The sequence below is a fragment of the Thunnus maccoyii genome, chromosome 3 (assembly GCF_910596095.1).
Source record: "Thunnus maccoyii chromosome 3, fThuMac1.1, whole genome shotgun sequence".
In the NCBI taxonomy this organism is placed as follows: Eukaryota; Metazoa; Chordata; class Actinopteri; order Scombriformes; family Scombridae; genus Thunnus; species Thunnus maccoyii.
This window is the reverse complement of record NC_056535.1, coordinates 33,581,337-33,593,839: the sequence shown is the minus strand read 5'-3', so window position 1 is coordinate 33,593,839 and position 12,503 is coordinate 33,581,337. Positions and strand designations below refer to the sequence as shown.

The 12,503-nt window shown below is 36.9% G+C and overlaps 1 protein-coding gene across 1 annotated transcript in view; it reads right to left on the bottom strand.

The window, feature by feature from the left end:
- Nucleotides 1-10,638, bottom strand: part of LOC121894142 (butyrophilin-like protein 1) — a 93,869-nt gene extending 83,231 nt beyond the window's left edge. The window contains exons 1-4 of the mRNA XM_042406525.1: nt 10,442-10,638; nt 4,224-4,559; nt 3,519-3,557; nt 630-908 (exon numbers count right to left, since the gene is read on the bottom strand). Coding sequence (XP_042262459.1) covers nt 630-908; nt 3,519-3,557; nt 4,224-4,559; nt 10,442-10,541 — 754 coding nt within the window. The 5' untranslated portion in view covers nt 10,542-10,638. The remainder of the gene's footprint in view (nt 1-629; nt 909-3,518; nt 3,558-4,223; nt 4,560-10,441) is intronic.
- Between the last annotated feature and the right edge of the window lie 1,865 nt (nt 10,639-12,503).

The window sequence follows — 12,503 nt, the reverse complement described above, 5'->3', positions numbered from 1 at the left end:
AATTAAAATCTGTGATGTTGAGTGATTCATGTTATCGCTCATCATAGTTTAACAAGTGGAGTTCACCCACTATAACTCCAGTTTAACCAGTGTCAGGTCAAATAATGACCTGTTACCTCTTCTACTCACTCTAAGCCAGTGAGAGAAGAAGTGGTGACCAGATGTGATATAGTATATTATAGTGTGAGATGGAATAACTTGTGTTTTCATACTGTGAGTTTCAGACTGAACACAAAGTTCATTTGACTGCTGGAGTGTTTTTACAGTCTGTGTTTATTCAGCACAAAAACTTATTGTACTGAACATACAGACGTTTACTATAACTGGCTGAGAATGTACACACTTACTGTGTGTGTGTGTGTGTGTGTGTGTGTGTGTGTGTGTGTGTGTCTTTGTTATTTCCTCCAGACTCTCTCACTCTCCCTCTTATCTCTGCACATTACTGAAGTGGAGTCACAGAGCTTCAGTGTAAGTGTGAAGTTTTCACTCAGTTTAAAATGTTTTCAACTTGCTTTGAGTTCATTCACTTTGTGTTCAGTCTGAGCACACTTTGAAATTTATTCAGAACTAAAAACATGTTAATAATTAAAATCATTTGAATATTAAAATATGATTAAGAAGAAACTCACCATGGACATACACGTGTGTCTCAGCATAAATCTGATGTTTGATTTCCTCCTGCGTAGCAACACAGCGATAGTTGTCGGTCTTGGTCACATTAATGTTGAGGATGACGTCGTAGCGGCCTCCTCTTTCTGTCACCTTTGGTTCTTCAGCATGAAGGATGTTTCCATCACTGTCCTGCCAGCGTAATTTAGGTTTTGGAGAAGCACCTCGAACTTTACATTGAAGCAGCGCCCAGTTCTTTGTTTCATCAAGTGATGTGACGGATGGCTCTGGAGCTGCACCTGTGAACAAAGTATAAAACAATAACTTGTAAAGAACAATTACAGGATCAGACATGAACTGTAATACTGGGATGTTTTGTTCAACCTGTCTCTGCTTGTATATGATCATATTTCAGAGGAAAAACAGAGAAACAGTGAAATAGAAAAGCACATCAGCCTTAACTACACATCTCAGGAATGTTTAATAGAACATATTTCAAACAAGTTTCAACTAAATATTTGGTAACTTATCACCACTGCAAACACTATTTCTGACTCATATCATGACAGAGACACATACAGTGAAGAAGTTTGGACAAAACTTGAATTTCTGTTCAGTTTCTTGAGCTACAAAAATAAAAATGAAATCAGCTGTAATTTGTTGTCTGAGATGTAGACAGTATTTTCTATCACACTAAAGTCATATAAACATTGTGTATAAAATATGAATCATAGGTTCTTGTAAAGCATGTTTGAGCCTTTGTGTTATCAGAGTTTAATTGTGTCAGTGAGAAACATTTGATCAACAGTCTCAAGCTGCCAGAATGAAAAACTGACCATCAGATTAGTTGTAGTTCTTCTTTAGTAGCCGACAGCAGCTGATCAAACATTTAACTGGAGGTTTTTATTTTCTCACACAGGAAGGAGAGCATTATTGTTTTAAACTAAAAACTACAGGTTTGTTCATGTTTTATAATCTCAATTCCTCCTAAAACCTAAAATCCATTAAAATTAAGATTCAATTTTCATCAAATATTTTATATGAACCAAATGAAGCTCTAATGAGACAAGAGGTAAACCTACATTTTAATACCATATTCTTCATTTGTGTGTAAAGAGACACTTTACTGATGTCAAAGATGAGTTTACTGGTCATGAGGAGGACGACTCAGCCTGTTAAACTGTTGTTTAATGTCTTCTGAGGCTCTGGAGCAGCTTTAGTCTTTAACAATAACCAGAGTAATGTCATCAGTGTTATCTCAGCTTGGACTTCAAGACTTTGACAAAAAGTCTGTGTGAACAACTGGAGTTAAAAAATAAAGTTTAGTTTTACAGAAAATATTGTATAAATCTCAGAAAGTAAATAAATGTGAAGAAATTTATCTCCAAAGTAATTGTGCAAAACTTAAAGTGGTGTCCAAACTTTTCCAAAGCAAATGTTTATTATTAAATAAACAATAACAATGAAGTCTGAGATTCATACAATATTCTGTACGACACTAAACTAGTGATGTTACACTCGATGCAGACGACTCAATATCATATCAACCTTTCAAAGCAAATGTATCGCAGCACGACGTTTCAATGCTTCGCTTCACTACGCCAAAAATCATGTGACCACCCTGCAGACGCCTCGTTACATCACACTCGTACCTGAGAGGTGTTGTGCTGGTTTTGGATACAGGGTGTGCTTCTCAATCTGACACAATATCTTTGCTGTAAACTGTTTAAAAGTGATCTGTTTATATAATAGTCTATAGACTTTACTGAACAACATACCAATAATGAATCAATAACACCACCTATATTCTGACTAACTGTTTCATCACAGTCTCAGATTGAATCCATCCATACAGATGCAATACCAATAGTTGCTCTGCAGATGTCGCTATTTTGACTGAATCAAATGCTTCAGAACAGTGAACCATTTTCAACACAACTGCTTCATATTGATCCAGTGCTTCAGAAATCTGTTTCCCCGATCAATACACTAAACTAATATAAAACTGTCTCATGATGCTCAGATCTCATATTCAGGTTGTGGCTACAGGTTTGAGACACTGACTAACACTCAGATTAGCTGCAATTCTTCCATTTTAACAAAAACAATCTGATAAACAATCACACTGTAATTTATTTAATTCTGGAAAATGTTTAAGGAGATCATGATCATTTATTTTGTTTTTCATCTTAAACTCTTGATTTCTGAATCTGAATTGATCTTACATCCTAAAATCCTTTAAGATTCCTCAGAGATCAGTGATCAGCTTTTCCTGATGACACATCTAAACAGTAAATAAGTTGAACAGTTTTCTTTATTACTTTAGTGTAACAGAAAACACTGCTGAGATCTCAGACAACATATTTCAAATAAGAGAATTTTAAGATGATTTTGTAGCAAAACAAACTGAGCAAAAAGTTGAAGAATAAACAAACTTTTATAAATCACTGCTCGTTCAATAATAAACCTACCAGTGTGATTATTGTGCTGAGAGAAACAGAAAGAGAGAGGTTGTTGTTTTATTTACTGAGAAGAATATTTACACATTAATTCTGCTGTGAGGAAGCTGCCAGACAGCACTTAGAAATATACAAACACCTGACTGTAACACAGACAAAAACTCACCAGTGCAAACACTATTTCCAGTAAACACATATAACACATATATAGTGTAAAGAAGTTTGAATTCTTGTATAAACAGTCATTATGTAAAACTTGTTATTGGTGTAGAAATGTCTCCACTCATAAGTGATGTGAAATTAGACTCAAGTAAAAATACAAGAATGATCCCTGATCTGTTTCACAGTTATACAGATTTTCTAGTTTGTGAATGATTGAGGCCTGTAGGAGTCAAAGTTACAGCAGGTGTCAGATGTAGAGACAGTGACGTCATCATAATCAGGACTCACCTGGGATGTTTTCAGCTGTTCTGTCTTTTAAGATACCACCTAAAAGAAAACATAGTTATGTTAGAAGGTTTGTATGATATCATCAACATGACAGACAGGTAGACTAATACTGGGAAAAACAGAACTTTGCTGCCTGTTTATTGAACAGAACTGATTGGAGGAAAAAAAGAAACCACAGTCTCAGATTTCACAAACATCCTGGTTTAAACTGGCCGCACATTCACAGACACGACTACTGTAGGTCTTACAACGTGTCATCTAAAGGTAAAAGTGTTTATAGCTGCTCTGAACTGAGTGTAAAGCCTGGCGTTATAGAGAGGGACGAGACGTGATAATCATTTAAATGGTGATAACAGCTCACACTTTCATACAGTCTCCCCTTCAAGACATCCATGCTGTTAAAATCAGGAGTTTGAGAGAGAAGTTTCTCTTTCTTACCTCCACACACCTGGACAATCACTGCATGAAGCTGGATGTACTTAATAGGTTTAAGAAAGTTATAAAATTTATTGGACGCAGTGACACAAACTGCAATGTGTCTCAAATATCCATCATGTTTGATAAAGAGGGAATCTCTCCATACATGGTTGCAGCGCTGTGGGGACGAGGCCCTGCCAGATGTGTTTTCTGACTATTTGACTTGAGTCCATCTGAGACTCTTAAACCAGTCAAATCAGTAAATAAACATTTTATAAAAACACTCACCAACATGAAGCTTAATGTGGAATATTTGTCTTGGCTGAAGAAGTGGAAATTCACAGGTGTAGTCTCCACTGTCAGCCACCTTCGTATGTCTGATGATTATGGAGGCGTTTCCTGACTTCAGTTCATCTTCAAAATGTGAGACTCGTCCTATGAACTGCTTATCTTGACCTGAACGGCCGTCATTGCTATGAGGTCCTGCATCATACCGGAACACCTCCTTCTGACCATCTTTCTTCCAGTCAAAGTGCTGTGACACAATGTTCTCCTTGCTGCTGGGTGAACAGGGTAAAATGGCGTCACTTCCTTCTTCCACGATCACTTTGATGACATTTGGCTCTGGAGGATAAAAACATGTATTAATCAATATGTTTACATGCAGAATAATCAGGTTAAGACAGACATATGGAAGTTTGTTGTCATAGCAACATATCAACTTATGTTATAACAAGAAACTTTTCTTGTTTCTTGTCGTCTGGAACATTGTCTTCAACAAATCCTTTGCTCTGCCCTGAACATTATATATTTGCACTGAATATTTTACTTTGTAAACATATTTATAATTTATGTATTATTGTTATTATATATTATTATAAGTGATATTTATTATTTCTCTATTTGTTTTCATCTTTTATATTTCATTTTACTAGTCCTTATTTATCAGCATAACCTCAGGAGAACATCACACTCATTAATAAATAATAACATTTAAGTCTTTTAACTGTTTTTCCAAAATGATGATGATCTTCATCACTGACTACGTCATCAGACTATCTCTGTCTGTCCATCCAACACACAAATAAATATTACACCTGCTTGAAAAAATGAGTGAGAGAAAGAAAGAGAAGCCAGAGAGAGCGCTGCAGATCGAAGAGGAAAACTGAACTAAACAAAGTCAAACTTAATTCACCATAATTCATCATGATCACTATGAAGTCAATAAAAAGACAGTAAGGACGAACCTCTGAACTACACAGACAGAAAACACCTGCCTGAAGCCTGAAGTCACATCTGAAATGCATCAAACTGTCAAAACTTCTTTCTATCTAAACACTGTGGAGCCATTTGGTAACAACTATGGAAACAAAGCATGAAATAAATAATCTGGAGAACAAGAAACATTAAAGAGGGAAATCAGGAAGCTTGAAGTGGGAGAAATGAGTCTAAACATGTATTTACCATCAGGTTAGAGAGTCGATTCCATTATTTGAAAGAAACTGAGCTGATCAAAAGAATTTAGTGTTTAGTGTAATTTAGAGGATGGATCAGACTATTTTCAATATGAAAAATGTTTGTTGCTTCACATCTATGACACTCTGTGTCCTTGTTCTGTTTCATTTACTGAAATAAAGATCAAACATGATGATTAACTAATGTCTTTGTCATTATTTGAATATATATTTACTCATATATAAGTAAAAATTGACTTCAGGTAATTAGATTTCTGAATAAAACTATTAAGGTTGAATCTGCTTCCTGATCGAACACATTTCTCATCTCTGATCTACAGATACGATTTGTCTCCACACTAAACACACAAACAAGCTGCTCCCTAAAATAAACCTGACTGAAGAAACTAACCAGAGAGAAATGAACATGTTCTGAATATTATCATAGACATTACTTTATATACTTTCTCTGAATCACAACAATTAACCCTTTGAATTTGATATTTGAAAGAGGAAGCTCTGAGCACACGAGGACGGAGGAAGGGTGAGCAAACAACTTTCTCTGGTTCATTGTGTTACTTTGACCAACGCAATAAAAAACTCTCAACAAACCTCCCAGAGACCCTCAGGCAGCAGACACACTCAGATTTTATATTTCATCAGAAATATCAGCATCCAAAGTTACACAATAGATGATGTGTTGCAGCTGTCGGTCATGTTTGATACGTAGTTTATCAGAAATAACGGCAGGAAGTAGACGCCGCCCTGCTCATCTGCTCCCAAACTAACATCAGCTCTGAGTAGGTCTATTATAGGACTTAATTAATCAGAGGGATGCTGTCATCACATCACATCACTGTGTTATGGAGCTGATATTAAACATTGATCTGTGCTAATCATCAGGATATTAGCACAGATTTTATTTATAAAAACAATAATAAACTTTATTTAAATATAACTTTTCGAAAGGTTACAAGGCAATAAGAAATGGAAACAAAGGTAACACCATGAAAATATGTTAAGAATAAGTAAATGAGTAAAAGCAAACAAAAAAAGCTCTAATTAAATGAAATTAAATAAAAATGAGATTTTAAGAGTTTTAAAAGAGGACACTGAGGTAGCTTGTCTGATTTCCAGAGGAAGGTTATTCCACATTGAGGACCCTTCTACCCTCTGACTCAAGCCTTGCCCCGGGGACTGAGAGCAACAGCTGGGGTGTAAGGGAAGAGAAAGTTGGTGATATAAGATGAACAGAAGTGATTAGAGGAAAAAATAAAGCATCCATTGCCAGTAAATGAGTTTGCCTTTCTGTTTTTTTTTCTGTGTGTTTACTTTGTTATTACAGAGAGACTATATGTAAACATATGGATGAGACTATATGTTTACAGATATCCACAGATAAAAACAGATGAAAGAGCAGCTGGAAAAGGGGCGAAAATTAGCGTGTCCACTCAGGTGTCATGTTTCCATCACTGCTGATTGGAGCTGGGGCCGATAAATACCTGTGACTACTGCAGAGTCATTTGGTCTGGGAATGAATGCCAATTGTACTTGTGTTGTAGCCTGACCAGAGTGGCTAGTCACTTGGTAGGAGGCAGACACAGGAAACCTTGTCCAGGTATCACAAGGTGGTTTATTTACAAGAAAAAAAGTGGCACCATGCTACACATGTAACAAAAACAAACAAAAAAATATGTACAAAAAACAAAAAAACAAACAAACAACTAAATAGTTCACTTGGTCTAACTGATCAAAACTCAACTCATATCAACTGAACTTATATTAACTTATCATCATGTGCACACAGCTACACACTGATGTACTAACCCCCCCGACAGCCAAAAAGCAACTGCTTAAACAGACCCTTCCATCAGCAGTCCATCAGAGTCAATCTGGGCTGTACCATTGCTGCAGGTACATCCCATGTCTCTCTTAAAAACAGGTAAGAGATAAAGTTTTTCAATCTTACCAACCTCCAAGGTGAAACACTTTTCCATAGCTTACCATATAATACACTTGCAACCATACATAAACAGGTCAAAGTCACAGTAAATAACTTACTTAACATAATTAACTACCACCCCCGACATTATCCAACCCAGTGACATCACTAATGATGTCACCCAGTGTATAAACAGAGGCCATTGTTGGGTGCCTCCTCCTTTTGTCTGTGGAGCACATGGTGGGTATGGTAAGTAGCACAGAAAGAATATGACTGAATTATGAAACACAGACTAACCCAATAAACAATAACTAAACTTAACAATACTTGTCAGTGTTTTACTTTAACCAAAAATGTTGCTGGCATGTGAACTGTAACCAAACATAATGCAAACCACAAACAAACCCAGGATAGTATGTGTCTGCAAGTTACAGATTGGTCATGGACATATGGCTAAACAAACAATTAACAAGCATGGTTAAATTTGTAAGCTATGTGGCATTGATGGTGAAAGTAGGGACAAATGGTGTATTCTTATGCACTTTATCACAGTACCCTTTCCCACTGAAGACAAAAGCCAAACATCAGTGGTTGTTGGTGGGTTTTTAGTCCAGTGTGAAAGGGGCTTAAGACTGAGCTCCTTGTCATCCCAGCCAGTCCCTCTATACAGCAACAGATCAATATCCAGCTCAAATCAACCCAACTCATGCCCACAAAGTCCGCCCGAAACTTGGGTGTCATGATTGATGACCAACTAAGCTTTAAGGTTAAGGCCACTTAGAAAGCATGTAATATCTGTGTATAAAGAGAAGTAAACAAACCTGAAGTGATGCTTTCTAAGTGGCCTGTAACATGAACTAATCAAGCACACAGTTTTCTGTAAACTGATGTAGAAACTTCAATTTGACATCAAAACTGAACAAATAATAATATTTTGATATAAGTGGTGAATTAACATTTAAACTTGCTGCTACTCTGCAAGTCTGCACATATGAAAGCTGCTCTGCAAAAACCACAAGACACAACCATCCGCCCGTCTGTCTCCTGCAGTGGGTGAAGTCTGAGTGAAGGGGGGAGAGTCACGTAACTACAGATCCCTCGTCCACAAAACTTAAGGAAGAAAGGAAGTAAACCTTCTGTATTTCTGAGAGGAGGACAGGATGAGTGTATTAAATGGGACCAGTGTTCATCCTCTGACCACAAATCTCACATACAGTACAGTAGTAAAATAACTGACATACATGAATGTGTCACCTCTACTTTTCCAAACAGCATCTATTCACATGCAGCCTCAGATCAACTTTGGCAACAATATTACTTCCATACATTTCTGTGTGCATTAAAAGGAATACAATGAATTTTGCCTCTTTGGTGCTTCTTCTGTTCATGTGATGTTATTTTTTATTTACACATGTCGGATATTGTGGAAATATTCTTTGATAAAACCATATCACTTGAAACTAACTAAATCAGGAGTCAGTATTAATGCTAATCCACTTCCTTGTTACTCTTTTTCAATGTTTGAGTTTCACTGTGCAGAATGATGAACATTATGTGCAGAGTTTGTTTTCACTTTCATCTGCTGAAGGAGGAAAGTTTCTCTGAGCTCAAGTTAAATCTCAGTTTAACACGTGTATGTACAAGATGATTTTGTGACATCACAACTAGTTTGGTGCCAATCGTGGTCCAGTATCCAACTTTCACAAGTATGATGTGAAAACATGAAGCCTCCAGTGCACAAACACTAAGAATGGACTTTACAGTGAAACAGGAGACATCTTGTGTCCAGTACTTATTTTTATGGAAAAAAAATTTAAGACAGATTATTGTTCAAAGCATAATATTTGTATGTTTCTTAAAACAAGTGTGGAGGGGATCTTTAAGGTAAATTGACCAATAAATGATTTATGTTGGTTTTTAGCTTTGAGGCTCTACAAATGTCAGTCACCCCCATAACTTTGGTCCAGACTGAAATATGAGATGAGTATCAAAACACTGATCAGGTTTATCAGACAATCTCTGTCTCCACATCCTGATAAGTAGAATCACACAAACAGGTATTTCTACCTGAAAAAATGAGAGAGCACAAGACAGAGAGAGGAGAAGAGGGGAAGTAAATAAAGTGAAACTTATTTAAACTTGGTCATTTAGCCTCATAAATAAAAATAAATCACGATAAACCAATTAGTCATAACCAGGAGAAACGACAGCAGCTGCCAGTCGTGGAAAGATTATTCACTCAAGTAATTTGAAACAAACAAACAAACAAACAAACAAACAAACAAACAAACAAAAAACAGAAATTAAGTTTTGGTACAAAAATATCTTAACATGTTTTGGTTCAGGAGCAACACTAAACCAAATATGATATATTAGTGTGATTTTCACATTTCTTTTTGTCAAAATAATCAATAAACTACAAGCTACATTAAGTACCTCCCACCTGCCTGAGTCACTTGTAACACCTGAACACCTGCTGCCATTTCAAGTTGATGAAAACTTCTCAGCAAGCTAACAGAGAAGATTAAATGCAGTTTTTTCTGTTTTTGTTGTGCGTTTGTCTCTTAATGAAAAAATAAAATGAAATAAAGAAAAAGAGAAAAATATTGATAATGATTTGAATAGAGCTGCAACAATTAACCAATTAGTTGGTTAACAGAAATTTCATCGCCGACTATATTGATGATCGATCGATAATCGGACACACTGCACATCCGCCTTCATCTGCAGCAGTCATGACGTCACATCTAAAGTTATTAACCCCCTCTTATAAGAGCTCCTAAATTATGATAAACATCTAAACTCTGAGCAGGTTTATTATAAGACTGTAATGAATCAGAGGGAAGCTGTAATCACATCACATCACCTGTGTTGTGATGTTTTAACACTGATCTGTGATCATTATTAGGATACATATTAATATACTGATTATTAAGATCACATACTTGCTGATGTCACAGTTGTAAGTGATGACGTCATCTACCCGCTTAATCATGCAGTCATGTTTATTCTGCATTGTTCCAGACTCCTGCATTTATTTACACATTTTAAATAAAATACAATTAATAAACATAATTCAGTCTGATTATGGAAGTAATTCGTTTTCTTACCGTTTTCATCAGCAAACGTTGTTCCAGACCAAGTCAGGAGAGAAACACACACGAGAGGAAGAAGCTCCATAGTTGTCTTTGTCACCTGGAGATGAAGCATCACTTTGACATCTCTATATAACGAAGCTTTAGCCACTCCTGACAGCGTCACTGCTTCATCCACAAACACTTTCGTTTCTCGGCTTCAACACCAGCTGCACATCCGGAACAGGTCTTTCACAATAAAAGCATCATCTCCACATACTGTATATCAGTGGTGGGCAAACAAATCTGACCCTCCAACAGAAATATTTGGGCCCTTAACGAAAGCTGAAGTTTTTCCTTTTATAGATTGCATCAAATATTTTACAGGACTCATCATAAATCTACAGAAGATAACAATATATAAACAATGTTCATCTGAATCCCAATAAATATGAACTTGTAACCTCTTAGACACTGATACAAGTACATCACATAATGTGTCCTTTCTGACCAGAACAGATCTGTGTTAATAACAGTACTTCAGCTTCAACCATGAATGAAGCATGCCACTGTTTATTGTGTGTGGATTACTGATGAAAATTATGACATCCGCCCTCAGATACCATCCTAAAACTGTTTTATACAAACAACAACATGTAAAAACATGTGTTTTCACTGTGCCTGTACAACGTCAGCCCCCAAAAAACCATGCTGAAAAAATCTGGCCCTTGGTTGAACTTGATTGCCGACCCCTGCTGTATATGAACTACTGTGACCTGATCAGTGATTTATCTTCACAATAACATTTCATTTGTAGTTGTGTAAGAAATAAAACCACAGGAGCAGAGACATAATCAGCGATGCATCAAAAGATTGATGGCTGCACCACGGTTGAAACTTTAAACAGGAAGGAGCTGCTGTTGTGAACGATCAGCAGCTGAAAATGAAGAAAGTTTCACACAGATGAGAGACAACAGGGAACAGACAGTTAGTGTAAATATGCAGGTAGTTGAGGAGATAGCCATACCCCCAGATCTAGTGGGTGAGCCTTGGGAAGCAGTAGCATGGCTAGAAGAGGTACAATGCCTGTGTCTGAGTGATAGTGGGTCACAGGTAACATGTATATCCTAGTCATTTTAGCAGCAGCAACTTTCTCACAGGAAGCTGCTCTGCAAAATCTTGCAGACACTGGTATACTACAGTTGATGTCACATTTCCGGCAGAGGAATGTGGCACAGATGTAACCATATCAACCCTAACTGTAGTCGGCCCTGATCAAAGGTTTAATGCCAAAACACACCTTTTGGTGGGGAAAAATATTCTCAGGCATCCAGGAGACTGCAAGAGGCTGGGTGGTAATGAATACCTTGATAAATTACCAAGCCAAGCTAACTTCATTTTGGCCTACAAGGCCTATGAAGAGAGTAACAAAACCAATGACTGTGCACTTTGTGGGAAAGACACCAATTACAACCCCTCAAGGAGGCTTGTGTGAAGTGAATGGTAGATATTATGCCAATATATCAGAGGATGAAGCTACAGGAATAGTAGAGGAACTTAAAATGCATTCATTCCCAGGGGGCCTAGTGGTAAGCAGCCAGCTTATACTGGTTAAGTGTAAGTCTCATGTACAGGTCAAAGTAGTCATTCAGAACATGTCCACACATCTTGTCACTTTGCACCACGGTGGATTATTGTGGAGTGTTTCCTGTCAACAGGCTCAAACCTATCAAAGTAAATGTACGTGATGCTTCCATCAGAGCCCAGATGTTCTCTGTAAGCCAGAATAAGAGTTGTTCCCCTGAAGAGCCTGTTGATCTGTACTTTGAAGATGCCCCTGTCTCTGAGCAGTTTAAAAAGCATACTACTGAAAGGATTAATATAGAGGCAGCAAATGCATTTGCCCAGCAATGCTGTGTGTTTGTCCTCTCTATGTGGGATCAGTAATTGTCAACAGCCTATAATTTAATTATATTTTTTTATCTTAACAACATTTCAACTTATAATGAAGCTTTTGTTTCTTGGGTTTGTTTAGCATATGAACCAGTCCTTTGCACTTACAATGAACTTTTGACATTTTATCATATATTGAAGGTCA